We start from the raw sequence: 24,084 nt of genomic DNA, 5'->3' as shown, positions 1-24,084 counted from the left end.
TTTATAATTTACGCTTAAAAAACATGTACCTTTATTTTACCGACGTTACTTTTCAATAAAATCGACTGACAATATTTTAATGGGGACAGCAAAGTAAACTGCAACGTAAACAAATCATATGATTTAAATGTATCTGTTCGCTTCCAATAGAAGCAGGATACAGGATACCTATGCGTATACTATTTTGTATCTATATAGTAAAATGGCCGACTGCAGTACACAAGTCCTTCTTCCAGCACCCCAAAAAAACACATTTGCTTCAGCCGACAAAGCACGGTGGGGTCTGAAATTAAGTCATGGACATTTGATTGAAAAGTTGTTAATCAAATATTCTTAATTTATTTCCCGGCATATTCATTTTTGGTTTGTATAAACGACTGTTAACGTCATAATCCAACTACGTTTCTTATGTCTATACTTTCGCGGACCATCGGACTTTAGCGTATGAAGGCATCGCACTTAAGCGCAGACCATCGCACTTTAGCGTGACCATCGCACTTTAGCATCCCCATCGCACTTTAGAGTCCTACATATATATATATATATTTATATTATAAGTACGTCTGAACCAGTGACGACTCTGTTGTAGATTCGTCACTGGTTCAGACGTACTTATAATATAATTATTTCTGTGACTGCATCTTACATTAATTTGTAGGATCCTTTACTATAGATAATTCAGCTGATCTGTAACAATTCCATCTTCATGCCTTATATATCATGTACTATGTTACGACGCTAGATAAAAACTGACGAAGAAAGGTAACACCCGGCCACCAAAAGCTTTATTATATAGAGCCTAGGTGGTCGCGTGTTCTAGCGCGTCGGACACAGTGCAAGGCGATTTGGTGCCACGATATCTCAGTAGCATGAGTTCGAATCCCGGCCAGGGAAGAACAAAAAATTTGCTTCCGCAAATTTACAGATCTAACATTGTTGGGCTGTTGTTTAGACGAATTATATATATATTTATATACATTAAATACATTTGATATCCGCCTAAAAAGTGGTGAACAAAACATCATCAAAATTTTAAAATGTACATAAATTATCTCAACTCAAGAAATACAAGATGTTGAAATTCCAAGATTCAGGAAAAGAAGTTCATGGATTCTTACTATTGACAAAATTAAATCCGACATAACACATCCGTCCACTTCCCAAACATTCAACAATTAATCGTGAGAGGAAATTGAAGCTGTGTAGTTCCTTAAAAACAGAAACGATGTAATGATAAAACCAGCAGATAAAGGCAGAGTTGCGGAGAAATGTGATTATATTCAAGAGGCAGAACGTCAACTTTCTGATGAAAGATTTCATAAGAAATTCAACTCTGCCACAGCTTCTAAATTCAACAAAAAGATTACCACAGACTTGAAAATCATGTATAAACATGGTCATATAGATGAAGACACATTATAATACAAAGAACATGAAAAATCAAAAGCCGGGACGTTTCCATTTTCTGTCCAAAATACACAAAGTCAAGTATCCTATAGTAATAGCCAATGATCACCCTACAGAGAAAATATTAGAATGTATTCATTTTCATTTAAGCCCAAACGTAGAAAATATACCATCCTACATACAAGCCACAACACATTATCTTTTGAAAATTGAATCCTTGTACCCTTTCCAACCTGACACCATCATTTGCTCGCTAGATGTAATATCTTTCTATTATAGTATTCCATACGAAGGTGTTATTGTAGAGAGGTCTAAAATCCTCGCAGCACATTATTCCCACCAAATGAAATTTTAGTCCAGCGTCTTTGGTATTGAAATGCAATCACTTTACATTTAATGGTGAACACGATCTACGGGTTAATTGAACAGCAATGGAACAAAGATGGTCCTGTCGTATGCAAATTTTCAATTATTACTCTTCTCTTTATCAACCGCTTGCTTTGTTCTGATTCATTGGCGATATTTACCTGAAGTGGGATAAAACTGAACAAGAACTTAATGTGTTTATTCAACATGCTAACAACGCCAATCCCAAAAAAACATCACTTATATTTGGCTGTAAGATCATATTTCTTGACAATGCTAAACAATTGAAGGGTGGAATCATATTTACAGTATTGCAAACCCACAGACTAACATCACTATCCTTCTTCCCGGAGTTGTCATCCAAAGCATTGTCCCAACAGCATTTCTTACAGCCAAGCCATCAGAATAAAGCGGATTTGCTCCACTAATGCTACTGTGAAAAAGCGATTGCAAGAACTTCGCGATAACATAAAAAAAACAAGCTACAGAAGAAAAGATATTGATGAAGGTTTATCTCGTGCTATCACCAATTGTGTGCACTTAGCAAGTGACGTCATAACCTTGCTTGCATCAAAGATATTTGCAGTACCATACATATAATTGTTTTAAGTCATTAAACATCATGTCTGATATATGCATGTAGAGTAGAGAATGTAAACACATTGTATTTAGGAATTCGATATGTATAGCTACAAAAGTAAATAAATACAAAGTATACACGCGATTCAAAAATTGGAATTAGGAAACAAGAGCAGTGCTCTTATATAAATCGGCAATTTCATTTAGAGTAAAAGTTGAGATATATGGATATGACATCAGTTTGTCGTAATATCGTTCGTGAAAGTTATTGATAGGTGTTGTCCTTGTTTTTACACTGGTTTATGTATGATACTAATAAATATGTCACCACAAGAGTACATGTAAATCTAACCATTTTCCTGAAATATATCTCTCCTATGGTTAAAAAATTCATCGAAAGGCGCTCCAATCCCCATTCAACTGTAATTTCTAAGGTGAAAATTCTTATTATACGCACAGCTAAATAATTCATGATCAATAAATACAATGCTATTAATTAAAGATATATTTCGTTTACAGGTATTGTCAGTGCTACCAGTATTCAATTAGTTGGCAAATTTATTAACAATTATAATAGCTCAAAAGTAAAACTGGTATGTTTCTCATGCCGAGAGCCATACGGCAATAATGCAGAGTTTCTTATTAACCAACAGTCTGTGGATACCATTACATTCAGCAAAGACACTGGAACATGCATGCATATAAAAGGAAATTGTCATCCAAATGAATGTGTTTGCAGTAATTCTGGAAACGAGTTTATACGTATATTCCCCGTAAATAAAAACGAGAATGGAACTTTGTACACTTGTAGCATGCAGTTTACAGACAAAGACAAAGGATCTGTCTTCTTAAAACTAGCGTCTATATTTTTCAACGGAACAGGTAATTCATGCATGTGTCTTGTTACCAATTTGATTTACTTCTTATAACGTTCAGGCAAGGTTTTATGAATGTCATTAGGTCATTAGGGGAAGTATCTTTGTCTTGCAATAGAACTTTTTTTTTTTATAAAGTGTTCCAATTTTCACGATTGAACTACAACTTTCATCAATTAGTCAATTAAGCTAAGGGGTTAACTTAAGACGTCATTTATCAACTTGTTACCTTCATATATAATGTTACTATAAAACTGGAAGTGAAATACCTCTTTCCATCTAATTCCTGTATTTCCGCAATAATTGACTAGTGAATAGTCCATTTGCCAATTACCGATTTGATGCTGTTAGTACACACTTTTTAAACAAATTACTTCCCTTTGTCAATCGTAAACTGGTTCTATACCAGACAAAATTGGATTTTGCCCACGCAAAGCATGATAAGTTGAAAGTGATATATCGGCATTTTAACAAACTTTTAGTGAAAAATAACTTCTGATATCAAAAGTATTTGGCTTAACAACAAATTAAATGTAATTAAAAGATTTGAAAAATTTAAAGGTTACACACATTACGCACAGATAAAAAATGAAAACAACACGTTAAAAATTTCATGCGTCCGAAGCGCTTTCCTCGATTTACCTTCATCAGGAACGCTCAGTTGAAGAGCTATATCACTAAAATGGACCTAAAAAAAACAGCCAAATCCATCTAAGGTCAACTTTGCCTGAAGGAGTTGAAACCTTAGTTTCTAACAATTTCAAAATTAATTAACGGACAATTTTAAAAAGGTTTGTTATAAATCATGTCAGTAACGAAGTACTGACTACTGAGCATATGATACCCTCGGGGACTGATAGTCCACCAGCAGAGGTATCGACCCAATGCTGTAAAAAAATGAAAACAACACGTTATAAATTTCATGCGTCCGATATATAATTTGCCCTTTCTGCTATCTCTCCATTGTCAATAAAAACATATTTCCCTTCTAAGGGAGACAACTAAAAAGGGCATCTCTAATTACAGAGTCAATTGCGGGAATTGGCAAACAGACTATTATTTAGTAGACGACTAATGTATGATATGTACATCGTTTTTTTTTTCTGTCACCCTTATTTAAATTTTGCAAAATTAAAACGTTTTTGCCAAAAGTAACGTTTTTCAACTGTTCAGATATTTCTCCATAAAATTAACCGAAACATGAAAAGTAATTAAAAGAATGTTCATAATCGTCTAAAAAGTAATTGTGATTTCAATCTTAGTCAAGACAAATTTTCCATCATTTCAATTAATGATTTTTTGGAAGAATAGAATCTAGTGCAGGAGTTTATTTCTGACATTATTTTTTCAGATGATTGATTGAAACCACTGTTTTGGAATTCGATTTGATTTTTTTTGATTATAGAATTCAGCAAACTTGTTTTCTCTAGCTTTTGTCTCATAAAATTTTCTGAAATATTTTCATTTTGATCCATTATATCGTTTGAGCATATGATGCTGTTATCCTTCAGGTCTTAGAATAATATAGATTTTTCTGAAATTTGATAAAACTAACTACCCCAAAACACTTGTTGGCGGATTAGTGTGTAGTTATTTGGATAAAGAAAACGTCATTCTTATTGTTGATCAATGTAACAAGTATATCAAGATAAAAATCCGGTAATTCTTTTATATCTTATAGATATAAGAAAATGCGGTATGAGTGCTAATGAGACAACTCTCCATCCCAGTCACAATTTGTAAAAGTAAACCATTATAGGTCAAAGTACGGCCTTCAACACGGAGCATTGGCTCACACCGAACAGCAAGCTTGTATGGAATTACCACTATGCAGGTTCATTTGAAAAAGAAAAAAAGTCTTATCAAAGACATTCTAAATAAAATTTTGATATCACTGCAGTTTAGAAATGTCTCTTTAGTTAATCTATTAATCAGGCTAATTGTTATAGATTCAATGTATTTTTATATTTTATTTTCAATTTTCATAGCTTACTGCAGAGCCTGATTTTTCAGTTTTAGTATCCCATAAAGATACATATCATATATAATTATTTTAAACTTGTGTAAACACACCTTATCTATTGCTGAGATTGACACCGAAACTGTAATGTCGGAAGTAGTTAAGAACTTATAAATGTAGGTAAATGTTTCTTGGTTTTTTCATCTCTAATTAATTGTTCCCAAATTTCCTTACAGTTCTTCCGCATTTAATTTTTAACACTATTCGTTAATGACGACCAAAATGTAGACCTAGACTTTTGTCCTGTTACTCTGTCCAGTTAATGTTTTCTTACATTTCGTTGCGATGCTTTGGTATTTTTTTCAACCTAAATCATAAAAGTTATTCAAATTTTTCAATCATATTAGGAGCTTGCTTTTGTATTTATGTAAAATCTGCTAGTTGATCGATTTTTAATGTGTAAGTTTCTCCATCTAGTTTGATTGCAAAGTCTGTTAAGTCATGGTCGTGTCTGATCCTACATACTAACATTTTAACAGAACTTACAAAACATCAGCGCACTGTATGGACACCTTTCCCGTATTCAACGAAATTGGGGTTTGTTTTTTTTTTTAGATCTGCCCGTTTTTTTTTTATTACCTTTTTTTAAAAACAAGTATATACGAATTTTTCTTCCCTATTGTTAGGTTCTTTTAGCTCATTCTCGTAAAGTAAACCTCTCAGTGTTTTCGATATGAGGGTGGTGTCTCCGATTTGAACCTATTATTGTCATGCATTTGTTAAAGGCATAATAAGCAGGTGGCATAGTACGGACAACCCACACTAACCTTTTAGTTTCACTGAGTCGACACTGCATCTAGTGGTTTGTTATATCATATACCTATTTAAAATTCTCAGTTCATAAATGTAGAAATTATGAAGAAACAAAGGTTCCAGCTCCCTCAGGCAAAGTTTACCTTAGATGAATATAATATCTTTGGGTTCCTTTTTGTCAAATAGCTCATAAGGTTGCAGCGTCATTTCACATCCCTGACTTTCAAATGTTTAGGTCTGAGTATTCCTGATGAATGTTTATCATGAAAGGCTCTTCGGACACACGGAATTTATAAATTACGAGCACTGGGTCGAAAACGCTCCTTGTGAACTGTATATGTATCTAAGATACGTTTTCATGAATTTAAAATTATATCGAACTAAGGTTTCGACTCCCACAGCCAACCCTGATCTAAAATGAATTCGGCTTTTATGTTTAGGTAATTTTTTAGTCTTTTAGCTCCTACTGTTGCAGCTTATTTACGCATCTTTGGCTTTCTAATATTTGGTTTTTGTTTTCGGCGTAGTTTATTTCGGTCAATCCAGAAAAGCACTTCGGACGCATGAAGTTTTTTTTTCAAAAACTAACGCAACAAACGTATTTCATATTCAATTCAAGAGTTATCAAAATTTATTCGTATCTCATAGTGAGGAAATCATGTATTAGGAAAAGAATAACCACTTTTTGTATTTCCTTTGTATTTTGCAGAAATTGCTTGTATCATTTCACAATTTATCAATCGTACACAAATCAATTTTGAAAGCCTGTTAAATAATTTGGGTTAATCAATATACGGGAATTATTATTCTGAAATATTCTTTAAAAAAGACTTTATCTTGAAATATGATCTTTTTTTAATTCGTCAATAATCTCACGTAAAACGTATCTACTCTTACTAAAGTTTTTTTTATTCTCGTCTATGTGTCATTCAAACAACTAAAGATTTGTGTTGAACATTTGTAAACCATAATTACCTAAACCTATTAGTAAGTAATCGTATATATTGAAAACGTTTTTTTTACATAAAAGTTTGTAAAATGTGTGATGAGTAACATAATTATGTGTACCTTTACAGAATTTTTCAACATGACAACAACTACAACAATAATCAAGGCTGCAGACGTTAACAAAGGAGAGACCAAATCAGGTTATAACCGAATTAAATGATATCTTAAATGTTTTGTATGTGTTGAAATAAGTGACGTCATATACCCAAATCAACACATTACTGTTATTCATATATATGAAAATATACCCCAATTGCAAATTCGAAAACATATATTGGCCAAGTTTCACAAAAACATAGTAGGAATTACCTGACTTTTCCGTTGATATTTTCTTGATTGATGAAGCACTCCATCCATTGACTTATAGTGCATCCAATAGCGTGTACCCATACATTCTAATTGTCATATTGCAAAACTTATAGAACTATGCATGAACTTGCATGATATCAAAAATCCTTAAAGCGATAACAACACATGGCAGGTGCAGTATCCAGGTCACTACAAACCGATTTAAGTTTTTTTCAGATGTCTCCAGTTTGCATTTGTTAAACAAAAATTTGGTTCCAGAACTCACCAATTGAACTAAACAGCACCAAACTTGTTATATTGACTTCTGCTTTACTTTATTTCCTTCTTTAATCTATTTCAAGCATAGAAAAACACATAAAGCTTTTGTCGAAACACTATATCACTAAATTCAAGCTAAAATTGGACTGGTAGTAACATATGCTTTAAACAAAGAAAAATCCATATGAATTATAAAAGTGAACAATATGAGACTTTTTCAATTTTTATAAGTTCTTATTTGTTAATATCTACTTAAATAACAATGTTTTACCTATATGTCTTATTTTTATCAGAGATTGTTCATTGAATATAAATATAGTGGTCCACACATAAAATATAATTAACAATTTCGTCCCCCTTTTTTCTACATGTTGAAAAAAGGAGGGAAATTTGGTAAAAACCATACTTTTTTGTAAAAACATGGATCAACAAGAACAATGTATGCATCTCCCAGCTAGAAAACTTGCTAAATTGGTTGTAAATTGCATTTCAAGTGAGATTTTGGAATTTCTATATAAGTATACACCAATTTCCTTTGAAATAAATGATACACTAAGAAACCCAATAAAACATAAAAAGTCACTAGATAATTTGACTCAAAGCTATATTTATACTATAAACCAGTCATAATATACATGTTTCATTGGTTTCAGTCTTAGATAATGCAAAAATTTAAACTTCAGGTAAAGTCTTAAATGTATGCATGCTAAATGACCAAAAAAGGCTGCAATATCCTATTGTAGCAATTTGAGGGCTGTAATTTGACACCAACATAATTGTTATATATAAATATTAATATAACATGATTACTAACAACAAATGTGACCAATTTTCATTGTAATGGGTATGATTTCTAAAATTGGAATTTTACATGCCTTTAAGTAATACGAATAAAACCACTAATTCACAGCCCCATTGCTTTCTATGTTAAATTCTGCAATTTCAAGCATTAATGGCTACTTTGTCTTAAACACGTTAAAGGGGCACTAGCTGTCAAATTCATGTTCACCGATTTGACTCAAATTCTCATATTCGATTTATAACCATGTAAAACATTTATCCAAATTATAAAAAAGTCTAATATAAACAATGTACAGGGCATGGGATAGATAATATGTAGCTTTGTTTCGTGTGTATTTTAGTCTTGATGCCATCTAATTAACTATTGAGTTGACGTCGGAAGACATCCGATGGTCATATAAGCGATATAAACATAAACATAGATATAAATAGAAACCCAACTCGTGCAATTGGGTTTTTCTAGGTCTGTTTATTTTCATATAATAGATTAAAAATATATATTAATCATCGTTTTCACCTGTACAAGAATGATTTTTTGTGGATCGAATCAGTCAATCAAATGATTTACCTTTGTTTCACTTTCAATGTTTACATTCTTTCCCTTTAAATAACCTAACACACACGCTTAATGCGTTATCCATCTCTAGGTAAGGGGTTAAATTGAAGTTCACATGAATACGGATTCCATGAGGTCGAATTATTCACTTGCAAGTGAATAATTCATCATCAATGTTTCTTAGCCTAATTTGACAAAATTGAACCATACTGGCTGCTAAAAGCGAATTATTATTTCACTATTTCACTTTCATTAATGATTGAACAAAACAAAATCATACTTAAGATTTTTTATATATCTCGTAGCTAGTGCCACTTTAAGATCAAATAAAGTGGCAGTCATTTCATGTCAAAACTATACCTTATCCTGACTTCTGCTGAAAAATTCAACATACCTTTAATTGCATATTAGAGCGTACTGGTTCCCGGAAGTTTTATAGTACAAAAACAGGTACTTCTGATTAACAACAGGGCAAATGTCACCTCCTATTATAATTTTATATACTTTTTTTATTAATCAAAAAAAACTTTCAACAGAGGTTCTACAGAGATCCCAAATCCCCAAGCTTTCATTTGATACCAAAACTACCCAAATATTTCACCTACTGACAAAGATACAGCTATGCGTAGGAACTATTTTTGTTCAAAATATGTACTTCTTTCTTGTATGTTCTTTCTGACGGGCCCGAATTAGAGCACAAAACTTGTTATATTGACTTCTGCTTTACTTAATTTCCTTCTATAAGTTATTTCTAGCATAGAAAAACACATAAAGTTTTTGTCGAAACACTATATCACTGAATTCAAGCTCAAATTGGACTGGTAGTAACATATGCTTTATACAAAGAAAACTCCATATGGATTATAAGAGTGATCAATATGAGACTTTTTCAATTTTTACCAGTTCTTATTTGTTAATATCTACTTAAATAACAATGTTCTTACCTAAATGTCTTTTTTTTATCAGAGATTGTTCATTGAATATAAATATAGTGGTCCACACATAAAATATAATTGAAAATTTTGTCCCCCCTTTTTCTACATGTTAAAAAAAGGAGGGAAATTTGGTAAAAACTATACTTTTATGTAAAAGCATGGATCAACAAGAGCACTGTGTGTATCTCCCAGCTAGACAACTTGCTAAACTGGTTATAAATTGCATTTCAAGTGAGATTTTGGAATTCCTTTATAAGTATACACCAATTTCCTTTGAAATAAATGATACACTAAGAAACTCAATAAAACATAAAAAGTCACTAGATAATTTTACCAAAAGCTATATTTATACTATAAACCAGTCATAATATACACGTTTCATTGGTTTCAGTCTTAGATAATGCAAAAATTTAAACTCAGGTAAAGTCTTAAATGTATGCATGCTAAATGACCAAAAAAGGCTGAAATACCCTATTGTAGCAATTTGAGGGCTGTAATTTGACACCAACATAATTGCTACATGAAAATTTTAATATAACATGATAACTAACAACAAATATGACCAATTGTCATTGTAATGGGTATGATTTCTAAAATTGGAATTTCACATGCCTTTCAGTAATAGGAAAACAACCACTAATTCACAGCCCCATTGCTTTCTATGTTAAATTCTGCAATTTCAAGCGTTAATGGCTACTTTGTCTTAAGTTCAAATAAAGTGGCAGTCATTTCATGTCAAAACTATACCTTATCCTGACTTGTGCTGAAAAATTCAACATACCTTTAATTGCATATTAGAGCGTACTGGTTCCCGGAAGTTTTATAGTACATAACCAGGTACTTCTGATCAACAACAGGGCAAATGTGCCCCTCTATCAGAATTTTATATACTTTTTTTATTAATCGAAAGAAACTTTCAACAGAGGTTCTACAGTGATCCCAAGTCCCCAAGCTTTCATTTGATACCAAAACTACCCAAATATTTCACCTATTGTCAAATATACAGCTATGCGTAGTAACTATTTTTGTTTGAAATATGTACTACTTTCTTGTATGTTCTTTCTGACCGGGCCCAAATTAGTGGTTCTATACCTATAACAGCACCAAACTTGTTATATTGACTTCTGCTTTAATTAATTTCCTTCTATAATCTATTTCAAGCATAGAAAAACACATAAAACTTTTGTCGAAACACTATATCATGGATCAACAAGAGCACTGTGTGTATCTTCCAGCTAGACAACTTGCTAAACTGTTTATAAATTGCATTTCAAGTGAGATTTTGGAATTCCTTTATAAGTATACACCAATTTCCTTTGAAATATATGATACACTAAGAAACCCAATAAAAAATAAAAAGTCACTAGATAATTTGACCAAAAGCTATATTTATACTATAAACCAGTCATATTATACATGTTTCATTGGTTTCGGTCTTAGATAATGCAAAAATTCTAAATTTAGGTGAAGCCTTAAATGTATGCATGCTAAATGACAAAAATAGGCTGAAATATCCTATTGTAGCAATTTGAGGGCTGTAATTTGACACCAACATAATTGCTACATGAAAATATTAATATAACATGATTACTAGCAACAAATGTGACCAATTTTCATTGTAATGGGTATGATTTCTAAAATTGGAATTTCACATGCCTTTCAGTAATAGGAATAAAACCAATAATTCACAGCCCCATTGCTTTATATGTTAAAGTCTGCAATTTCAAGCGCTAATGGCTACTTTGTCTTAAGTTCAAATAAAGTGGCAGTCATTTCATGTCAAAACTATACCTTATCCTGACTTGTGCTGAAAAATTCAACATACCTTTAATTGCATATTAGAGCGTACTGGTTCCCGGAAGTTTATAGTACATAACCAGGTACTTCTGATCAAAAACAGGGCAAATGTGCCCCCCTATCATGATTTTATATACTTTTTTTATTAATCAAAAGAAACTTTCAACAGAGGTTCTACAGTGATCCCAAGTCCCCAAGCTTTCATTTGATACCAAAACTACCCAAATATTTCACCTATTGTCAAATATACAGCTATGCGTAGTAACTATTTGTGTTTGAAATATGTACTACTTTCTTGTATGTTCTTTCTGACCGGGCCCAAATTAGTGGTTCTATACCTATAACAGCACCAAACTTGTTATATTGACTTCTGCTTTAATTAATTTCCTTCTATAATCTATTTCAAGCATAGAAAAACACATAAAACTTTTGTCGAAACACTATATCATGGATCAACAAGAGCACTGTGTGTATCTCCCAGCTAGACAACTTGCTAAACTGGTTATAAATTGCATTTCAAGTGAGATTTTGGAATTCCTTTATAAGTATACACCAATTTCCTTTGAAATATATGATACACTAAGAAACCCAATAAAAAATAAAAAGTCACTAGATAATTTGACCAAAAGCTATATTTATACTATAAACCAGTCATATTATACATGTTTCATTGGTTTCGGTCTTAGATAATGCAAAAATTCTAAATTTAGGTGAAGCCTTAAATGTATGCATGCTAAATGACAAAAATAGGCTGAAATATCCTATTGTAGCAATTTGAGGGCTGTAATTTGACACCAACATAATTGCTACATGAAAATATTAATATAACATGATAACTAGCAACGAATGTGACCAATTTTCATTGTAATGGGTATGATTTCTAAAATTGGAATTTCACATGCCTTTCAGTAATAGGAATAAAACCAATAATTCACAGCCCCATTGCTTTATATGTTAAAGTCTGCAATTTCAAGCGCTAATGGCTACTTTGTCTTAAGTTCAAATAAAGTGGCAGTCATTTCATGTCAAAACTATACCTTATCCTGACTTGTGCTGAAAAATTCAACATACCTTTATTTGCATATTAGAGCGTACTGGTTCCCGGAAGTTTATAGTACATAACCAGGTACTTCTGATCAAAAACAGGGCAAATGTGCCCCCCTATCATGATTTTATATACTTTTTTTATTAATCAAAAGAAACTTTCAACAGAGGTTCTACAGTGATCCCAAGTCCCCAAGCTTTCATTTGATACCAAAACTACCCAAATATTTCACCTATTGTCAAATATACAGCTATGCGTAGTAACTATTTTTGTTTGAAATATGTACTACTTTCTTGTATGTTCTTTCTGACCGGGCCCAAATTAGTGGTTCTATACCCATAACAGCACCAAACTTGTTATATTGACTTCTGCTTTAATTAATTTCCTTCTATAATCTATTTCAAGCATAGAAAAACACATAAAACTTTTGTCGAAACACTATATCATGGATCAACAAGAGCACTGTGTGTATCTCCCAGCTAGACAACTTGCTAAACTGTTTATAAATTGCATTTCAAGTGAGATTTTGGAATTCCTTTATAAGTATACACCAATTTCCTTTGAAATATATGATACACTAAGAAACCCAATAAAAAATAAAAAGTCACTAGATAATTTGAACAAAAGCTATATTTATACTATAAACCAGTCATATTATACATGTTTCATTGGTTTCGGTCTTAGATAATGCAAAAATTCTAAATTTAGGTGAAGCCTTAAATGTATGCATGCTAAATGACAAAAATAGGCTGAAATATCCTATTGTAGCAATTTGAGGGCTGTAATTTGACACCAACATAATTGCTACATGAAAATATTAATATAACATGATTACTAGCAACAAATGTGACCAATTTTCATTGTAATGGGTATGATTTCTAAAATTGGAATTTCACATGCCTTTCAGTAATAGGAATAAAACCAATAATTCACAGCCCCATTGCTTTATATGTTAAAGTCTGCAATTTCAAGCGCTAATGGCTACTTTGTCTTAAGTTCAAATAAAGTGGCAGTCATTTCATGTCAAAACTATACCTTATCCTGACTTGTGCTGAAAAATTCAACATACCTTTAATTGCATATTAGAGCGTACTGGTTCCCGGAAGTTTATAGTACATAACCAGGTACTTCTGATCAAAAACAGGGCAAATGTGCCCCCCTATCATAATTTTATATACTTTTTTTATTAATCAAAAGAAACTTTCAACAGAGGTTCTACAGTGATCCCACGTCCCCAAGCTTTCATTTGATACCGAAACTACCCAAATATTTCACCTATTGGCAAATATACAGCTATGCGTAGGAACTATTTTGTTTAAAATATGTACTACTTTCTTGTATGTTCTTTCTGACCGGGACCGAATTAGTGGTTCTATACCTATAGCCTAATTGAATGTAGATAAGACAAATTATCTTTACATATAATACATTGGATATAATGATTTTCTATTTCCGAACGGAAAAACAAAATAAATGTATTTGTGTTGATTTAAACGGATTTATCTGCTATTACCTCGAACGAATACTTTTGTTTCGAGAATACGTTTTTCTGTGATAATTATATCACAAATTGTTCTTTATGTCTTTTATGGGAAGTGCACAACGGTACAGGAATGGAAATGTACAGAATCATTTCGTTATAAATGTAAACAAAACCTCTATAAGACTCGTATATAGCTGTTAAGGCATTCTTTCAATTGATTTTTCTATTACTACATCATATGATACAAAAATGGCTTAACATTTTTTACGCCATCGTCAGTTGCTAGCCCGTTTATGCTAGATTATCTGTGTCACCAGGACCATAAACAAGTTCCAATTGCCGTCACAACAATCCCGTACTCTTTACCTTAATTTTTAAATTGCTGAAGAAGACTTATGACCGGATTTGTAATTGCAAAAAATGAAATTGAAAAATACCGAACTCCAAGATAAATAAAAAACAGTGAAGTCGATAAAAATTTACAAACCAAACATACGACTATATCAACCAATGGAACAGCTGTCATATTCTTGATTTGGTACATGTATATTTTTTAAACAAAAACGGTGGGTTAAAACAGCAGAAAACCCCTTTCCAAAGTAGTGCGTCCTTTTGGTTGTGCGGGATGTATAAATTCGCAGCCACGTGCGGTCAGAATGACGTTAAATCCGATGTCTCATGTAGAAAGAGTGCCACGCTTTCTGCACGTTAAGAACCCTTTTAACAGCTTGAGGGGTCTGTATGTGGCCTGTTACAAAGCAACATTTATGTCCCTTTCAAGCATACCCTCATTTTCCCCGACCTTCATCCCGTACATCCTCTATTACAGGACTCACCTATTGTATGTATTGTTAGTTTGTTCTCGTCATGAACATGCATGAAATATCTGTGGTAAAAAAAACACAGACATTGAAATTACCCACAAAAACCAACACTCAAAACTAAAGCAAGAGCAACACGAACCCGTTTAAATCAAATCTAGGGGTGATCCGAGGTGCACCAGAAGGATAAGCAGATCGAAGTCCACCAGTGGTACCTGTCGTGTTGTTCATGACTAAACCTGGTGATAAGTCTAATGCAGTGATGTTATATTCGAGAAAAAGGGACAGGAGTGGTTACGACAATTGGAACTAATCCGTCGTCATATGTGAAACAGATATAACATAACGGTCAGCCAACTCGATATTGCGTCCGTAAAATTTTCGAAGGGACGACTTCAACTTATATATAGAATTAATTGCCCTTTAATATTTACTCATTTATTGCATATCATACAAAAAATATAAACAAAAACTGTATACAGCAAAACAAAGCACAAAACAAGATCGTCCAATAAGTCATCATTAACAAAATTATCAGTTGATTCCTACTAGAGGTTTCCCGATTTGCTACATATCAGATACGGTTGGTACGTTTACTCAACCGCTAGTGTTAGTTTTGAGGTATCATTTAATGCATGAGATTATTTTATTCATTGTGATGAAATTAAAGAAATCAAATCGCATGTCAGCAAAATCTAGCTTAACTTTTTATTTCTTCGCGATTTCACCATTTCTAGAACACTTTGTTTGTGATTCTATGTATAAACAGAATTTCGAATAATTAAAATGCTATTCATGAACAACCTTCTTAAAGGCGTGCTACTGGTGTTGGTTATATACGTTAACATATTAAAATTGTGTCGATTTCTCAATATAGTTCTTGCCTGATTTGTGAATCAGTTATTATTTTTTAAGTAATATATTTCGATAATTACAGAAGTTTTTTTTTTCTTGAAAAGATGAGAGAGCTGCGGTTTCATATTGAGCGGATAAGGACACCCTTCTAATGTTTTTCTTTTCTTTTATCAACAACTGAAGATTTTCTAGAAATGCATTCTAAAAGAGTTAACTGAAAATATTGAAAAATAAATATTAACGACTCTCTGCCGAAAAAAAACAACAAACATTAATGTCTAAGAATTGTTGAAATAATAAAAACAAGGACAATTGTCTTATAATGATAGTAAAATGCACTGACACTCTTCTTGAAAGTTTGCTAGCGTATCTTATAATTTGACCCTTCCTCCGTACTTTTATTATTGGTAAAATCTCTCATACACGTACACGACGATTTTTTAGTGGAAATGCCGAAAAATATAAAAATGGTAAAGATAATAAATATTTTAAAATGTGAACTACGATATTTCATGGTTTTAAAATATGTGAAGAATTGATACTGATTATCAACATTGATGATCATCTATATGGTGTTGTAATATTTTTAATCAATTTTAAAAGACTTGCACAGACGGATTTACAGTTTTGGTTGTCGATATCGCACTGTCGAATATCGTTTAGTATTATTTCATCATTACGCAGGGACGTAAAGGGCGTTTCAAGAAATATCCCATTTTTATACACAGGAAAAATCATATTGAACTCAAAGTTAGTTTTCTTTGCTTAAAGGTTAAAATGCACGTCAAAAGCGTAAACAGAGGGAAAACGGTCTATTCTGAATCACATTCCAAACTTTTATTTATAGAAAAATATAAATACACTAGTGTCACGTGACTTCAAACTGAAAGTAAGGACATTTCCTAAAAACGTCAAAAGGGCAGGTGCAAGATGAAATCCGATCGCCCTGGTTTTTGGCTCCCTGTAATCAGGATAACTTATTTTACTGGAAAAGTGCTGTGCCTAGTTTTTAATAGAGGTGTTGTAAATAAAAAACAATAAAACGTGGAGAATTTTTTCGATTTATTGACTTTTTTGCACTTCGGGTTGTGAAATTTCTTTTACACGAACGCTATATAACTAGGCACAGCACTTTTTGAAAAATTTGAAATGTGGCCGTTCTACCAATGCCAGAATCAAGTGGGTTGGTATAGCTCTTGCACCTGCCCTTTTCAATTAATGTAGCATGAAGTAACATTATCGCCTTGAAATGCGAGAGAAAAACGTTTGAATGACCCTGTAGTAGTCGGATTGGCTGACGGAAAAACTCAGTGTATTTTTTATACTCACCGTGAAGCGTTTCATATAATAACGTCATGTTGGAGCGAATATAAACAAATATTCTCTTATTGCTTGCTTAATTTATTGAAGTTTCCTATTCAGTATTGGGTTTTTTTCAGGGAATTTTAATTGTGACAGGCTGGACTTTCATAAAATAAAATATTTACATCTTCTTGCATTCCGCCTCTTGTGTATATATCACCGCAAATGGCTGAAATGGCAGAGGCGGATTCGGGTGGGCTCTAAACCCTTGTGTATCAACCAATCTATGGTTAATGTATACACTTCTTATATGTCCATAACTTCAATTAGTGTTGGAACACGTAGCCCCCCTCCCTTTTTTTGTCAAAATCCGGAATCCGCATCTGGGGTCATAGTGCAGTTCTCATTTTTGCAAATGCAAGTTCATGATATAATTAATAGTATACTATAAAGTCTCTTCTAGTGCTTGTGTATTGGGAACCATTAGAATTTTAATGAAAAAAGTTGCATTTTCATACAGAACATTATACCAAAATTCATGATTTTTTTGTTTGCTCTTTGTCATTGACTATGTTTAAATCATAAATATTAACTCCTACCTGCATATAAATATTCACATTTTACTAGTTGAATATCTCCTGTATCTCAAGTGTGACTCGGGTATCAATTTGTAAATCATGATTGGGAGGTGACTTTTTGAATTTTATTCTTGAGGGATAGGGTAATTTTTTTGCCTATGAATGAATATGAATTTTCACCAGTTACCAGACCAGTATTTTGTATGGCTTGCTTTTTTTTATAAAAAAAGCTACGGCATTGAGTACCCCATACTTCAAAAAAATGTACCTTGAGCTCATGATTTATGCTTACACTATATCATAAAGCGATAACCAGTTCGACAAATATCGGATGCATATATATACACGACTAATTTTAATCGCATCTGTGAAAAAACCCACATCCAATTAGTTTCAGATACATGTACATGTACCTATGATTCAATCAACAACCTTGTCATATATATCATCTTAATTTCTCAACCTTATAGTTTATATTTATACCATGAAGTTGGAAATAGTGACCTTTTTTTTTTCTGCTGCTCATTTCATATTTAATCCCTGCCTACCGGTGTTCACCGATACAAATGGACAGCCAAGAAATAGCCAAAAGTGCTTACATGACATTCAATCAATCAAATATTTTTTTCATTATCAAGTGCCATAATCATGATAATATTTTAAGGTTCATCTCAAACATGTCAAAATCAGAAAACTTATTTCACATCACCTGCTGAGATTGGAGGCAACTGAATGGTATTTCTTTTCTGTCAGAATAAAAGAAATTCTATGTACCATATATAATATAAATATACAGAAATGACTAACTCAATCACAATTTATACATATACACAATCCAAAAGTTTCAGGCAGTGTCAGGTGAATGAATCATGACAGCGGACAGGACAAACTAGTCAGCATGGACATTAAAATGATGTGTAAATGCTTATAAAACTACTGCCTACAAATATCATTGGCAAGGGTACAATCAGTGGTTAATCTTTACCTGAACTAATCACAAGAGTAAAAAACTGACTTATTGTAAATCAAAACTTCATTGGCAATTATACCAGATCAACTTTTTTTCTATCAAATTCTAGCTGTAACACAAAAATATGTGTGCAATTTCAAACTGAGAACAAAGCAATTTCTGTCTGTTTTGGGGATGCTGTCTCATTGCCATACATGTATACCCCACATCTTTTGCTAAACATGCTAGATATAAGAATCTCTAAAACAGTAACTGTGAAAATATTCCATCACAAGTTTCCGTTTATATATCCTTCAAAAAGACTCAGAATTTTTTGAGTAAATCTATTCCCAAGATAATTTTAATTATTGAACAATGTAAGGACAACTTAAAATGCGAGATTAATTATTGCAGTTTCAGAAAATCCTGGATACAAATAATACCATCATTTAAATAAATTTATATTTTTTTTTTGCCAAACGTATACAATTGTATAACCAATTTTAATTTAGACAAAAAATGAAAAAAAATTCTGATTTCTAAGTACAGACAAATATATAAGTATAGATAATTTTTTTGTTCAAACATTCTGTGGCTGTTACAGAGGTTTGGTCAGTATTGAAGGCCAACATCAATATGACTTTAGGATGAACAACAACTGCAATTAAAACACTTTTTTATGCTTCTGAACTTTTTGTATACCTTTATTCTGTGTTAACTGTTATGAAATGAAATGAAATTGAAATATAAATCATGATAAAATATGATCTTCTTGTTCTCTGGTCATGCTGGTGGACAATATATAATATGACTATTTGTTCTCTGATGAAAATTTGTTAATTTATTGGCAATCATATGTCATATTCTTAGTTTAATAGTTACACGTAACTCAAATAGTGGTGCATCAGAGAATTGTATGCCTACATGTATATGATAGTATATCTCATGTATATCTAGGTAGGATTAATGTTTAAATCAATTACTATCTTTTCCCCGTAATTGCCATAAAAATAACAAAACACTCATATAAGTCTTATAAATGAAAATGCAAATGTTGTCTGCTCTATGGTCGGGTTGTTGTCTCTTTGACACATTCCCCATTTCCATTCTCAATTTTATCTCCTTCTTTACAGTTCAACTGAATATCATATGTCTATTTGTAGATCTCTCACTTGGTCAGATACAAATGTATTGCAGATTTTTCAAATATTTCATGAAAGAAACGACAAATTACATCCATGAAATATAATTTTGTTTAAATGAAATCCTTTTTTGAAACTCCAATTGTAAGAAAATTCACAAATCTCCAAACTGTCCTATTTAGAATTCATTTTAACTGAGGTAAAAGCTCTTTAAGATGGTAAACATAAACTTCAGTGATACATGATATTGAAAAAGAAGCTAAATTGTCCAGTTAATTTTCCTCTGTCTCTCAGCATCAAAACACTAAATTCCAATTCATTTGGTCTTGAAACAGTCAATGCTTCTGCCTAATACATATATGTACATTATATAGAATTGCTGACTTTTTTCTACTTTTCATGGACATATTTGGTGGCTTTCTAAACAAATTTTAATCAGATCTTCCGTAATTGCCATGATGAGTTATAAGGAACTTTCTCCTGCAGGTCATTATCCCTGAAATATGAAAATGCAAATATAATATATATTAAATGAAATTTTCAACATGTGAAAAGTAATCAAAATTTAGTGTAAACATATTTCTTCAAGAAGTTACTGTTAGAATGCTAACAAAATAATTTCCCTGTCCTTATTTAATAATGTCTTCATTCATCATTTGAACAAGGATTTAATTTTCCACACACATTTTAATAAGGTGCACTACATGTACTTTTATAAAACTTTAAAGTTAAATGAAAAACCCAGATATGCCTATAAGCAAGGCATTGCTCCAAATAAAAATATATTTCTTTCAAATGTGTGTGATAGCTGTTATTTAATTTATGATTATCAATTTTTGTTTAATTTGTGTTCATGGTGTCTGGTTCATTTTTACCGTTGCTCTAGTTGGTCCACAACACTTGTACATGTCGTGATTTTTTTTCTCAGCGGTTGGTGGTAGACTTACTTTCAGAGCAATAAGAATATGAGACCCCCCTTAATCTATGGGTTCCGACAGAGCTGTGGCCTTTTCCTTTTATAAATTGATTATGTGATTTGCGTACTTTAGTGTCTGTTGTCACAGAATAAACGACTTTATTACAAATGGGGCTTTTTTCTGCCTCTCTGACTAGTGGTCTCCCAAAGAAAATTTTATAAATGGGTCCCTTCTGTTTACCGGGGATATATCTTCGAGTAATGGATTTAATTCCTGCCATCAGGGATACAGTTCAGATATTTTATGTAATACTCTATTTTTAGAACGATGATGCATGCAGTGTTCTATTCAATTTAAATACTGTTTTACTTATATATATATGTAGGACTCTAAAGTGAGATGGTGACGCTAAAACGCGATGGTCACGCTAAAGTGAGATGGTTTGATACGCTAAAGTGCCATAGCCTGTGCTATTTATTGGAACACGCTAAAGTCCGATGCCGCGATACGCTAAAGTGCGTTTGTTCGCGAAAGTATTGACGTTTGCAACGTTAAATCGCATTTTCACGCTACAAGCAAAAAAGGACATGCCGGTAAACGAGAATGTTTGTGCAGATAAAGATTTTTTAATAGACAAGAAACAAATGATCCCAATCCGGAACATTTGTGGTCGGTGCTTATTGAGAGTGTGTATGCGGAGGAGTTACTTCCCAAAAAATCATCCACAGTAACAGAATGCAAACCTTTGATCCCGCTGTATCAGCGGGGACTAACATGGTTCTGTCAGTATACTGAAAAAAAAATACTTTTCATAAACATAGACTGAAACTGACGTTAGTAAGGGGAAGGTGTATACCGTAAAAGAGAGCGAAAACGGCAAAATGCACCAAGTGTCAAAGTATTTAATGTCATTTACTTGCGTGAAATAAAAGCTACTTTTTAACTTTCTAATTGAATAATTTTGTAAAACCAATTTTTTAAGATATGGTTCGTCATGTCTGTAAAAGACATGGATACTCGTCAACAAGACAGTAACATAACGACCAGAGGTGTAGTATCATAATATGATTGCCAATGCCACAAGTCGTTATCCAATGCTAAATGTCATTAATGTAATTAACTATAGGTCCATGCTTTGAAAGTAGGGGTCATGGCTCCAGCAATGTGGGTGCCGGAGAGAAGTGAACGGTGGAATCCCCCCCCCCCCTTTTTCCACGAATGGCAGGTACCTAAACGAAAATTAGAAACGAATTTCAGGGTAAATGTTGAGAATGGGCTCTCGGTATAGTGGAGGGATCTTGTTTCATTCGATATTCTGTTCATTTATTGACGGGACTCGATAAATTATTCAAATTTCAGATATGTGTTGCAGTCTAGTTTCGTTTGACTACCATGACCACGTGTATATCATGCTTGCCAACACTGAACTCGTTTTTATCTATAAGTATACATTTTTTTTTATTTCTGATGCGAATGATTAACAAAACAAGCAACCTATGTTTCATAAATAATACATATTTGGAGGCTCACACTTACTTTTCTAGTTAAATTTTCACATAGAAGTGAAAATAATTTTCGCTGCAAGGTTCTTTCCATTCTGCAAACAACAAACATCTATTTGACGGCGATCGTCTACTGATTGGTTAATCTGCAAAAGGAGGCGCGGTCCACAAGCCGACAATCTCGTCAACAAAAACAGCTATTGCAACTGTTTGCCATAATAATTAAAGCACAAACATACAATATTCGTGTTTCGATAAACAAATTACATCATATGGATACCCGTTTTAGTTAACAGGCATGTATGTAATTTGATTTCATACAGTTTCATCGATAGACGCAGCTTACGGAATCATCGCCATTAATGAATATATGAATACATAATGAGGTCCTTACGGGGTTATCTGCCCCTGACAAAATCTTATCGAAATTGCCTTAACATCGCTGCGTAATACATTATTAATGTGGCTAATTTTGTATGATAAAATGGCTCTTATTTTTCATGTTTTCTAAAAGCCTACCAAACAAATTCAAACCAATTATTTCTATATTGTATCAAAAATATAACAGAAGAAAATCAGATAGATTATAAACGTGCTTTATATTTTAGCATCATTTTGCCTTTGCATTTTCAGGGAAAATAAATCTAAATTGTAAACTGTTCTTGCAACGCTAACTTGCAACGGTTGCTTGAAAGCATAATCGAGTACACAAAATATTGTTGGCTATAAATACGAAAAATATCAACGTGAAATTAATACCACGTTGCGGCTAAAATCCTGAGGAAGAGAGAGGCGCATGCGCAAACGAGAGTAGTGTTTTCCCTGGAGAGGAGATCATCGACAACAAATAGTGTTTTACTAGATCCTGAACACATATATCGACAATATAACTTGTGAACTATCTTCATCATGATCACTTTAGTAACACACAGTAACAGACACTCCACAGTAAACAACATAACTAAATTGAGTGCGAACCTTGCGAGACCCACCATACTATTTTTGCTATCAGACACCGACTCGGTCTTCGACTCAAAAATACATAATGACAAAAAAGCATAAAACTCTACTCATACTGCTCATCCTGCCAGCAAATGACATTCAACAAAATCCAGGACCTGGAAATAAATCATTATTACCTTGCGGAGTGTGTGAAATACCTGAAACATGAAGTCTATTGTAATAATTGTAGTGTATGGTACCACAAAACATGTGGTGACATCATTTCTAGGAATATGTCCTACCTTGAGAAAAGTCACGTAGTTTCGCATTGCTGTAAATGTAACAGTATTAACGTAGACAGCTTCACATATAATAGTTTTATATAACATACAACAAATATGTATGCACCTCTACCAGGCACCGACTCGGTCTTCGACTCATTCACGTCATGTGATCACTTCAGTCCACTGCGTACCAGCAGCCCCAAAACGAGAAAAATGCTTGTCGACAAAATCAACACAGCGCCAAAAGTCAAGTGTAGGAAACAGTAATAAGACAAACACAAATACTACTAAAACTAGCTCGAAATCCACAGTATTTACAAAAAGTACAAACTTAAGGCTAATAACCTTGAATTGTTGCAGCATAAATACTAACAAATCTGAATTTAGGGCATCTGTTGAATATGTAAAACCAGATCTAATATGTGGCACTGAATCGTGGTTAAAAGGCATTAAACCGGGAAAGGAACCCAGAGAAAAACTGTATAAAATATTGTGAAGTTTCCCAGAGAATTACATATTTCACCGTAATGACCGAGACTCCCTTGGAGGAGATGTATTCACAGGTATTAAATCAAACTTGGTATCTGATGAGAAAGTCGA

At 32.7% G+C, this 24,084-nt stretch overlaps 2 protein-coding genes across 2 annotated transcripts in view; both read left to right on the top strand.

Moving 5' to 3' along the window:
• The window catches only part of LOC127706687 (uncharacterized), a 399,723-nt gene that overhangs the window by 217,381 nt on the left and 158,258 nt on the right, over positions 1–24,084 (top strand). The gene's annotated exons all lie outside the window — the stretch shown is intronic.
• Positions 1–24,084, top strand: part of LOC127706148 (uncharacterized) — a 41,001-nt gene that overhangs the window by 4,617 nt on the left and 12,300 nt on the right. Inside the window, exons 4-5 of the mRNA XM_052210592.1 lie at positions 2,872–3,234; positions 7,077–7,148. Coding sequence (XP_052066552.1) covers positions 2,872–3,234; positions 7,077–7,148 — 435 coding nt within the window. The remainder of the gene's footprint in view (positions 1–2,871; positions 3,235–7,076; positions 7,149–24,084) is intronic.

Source organism: Mytilus californianus, unplaced genomic scaffold, assembly GCF_021869535.1.
Source record: "Mytilus californianus isolate M0D057914Y unplaced genomic scaffold, xbMytCali1.0.p SCAF_6, whole genome shotgun sequence".
Lineage (NCBI taxonomy): Eukaryota > Metazoa > Mollusca > Bivalvia > Mytilida > Mytilidae > Mytilus > Mytilus californianus.
Note: the sequence above shows the minus strand (reverse complement) of the source record. Positions and strands in the feature narration are given on the sequence as shown.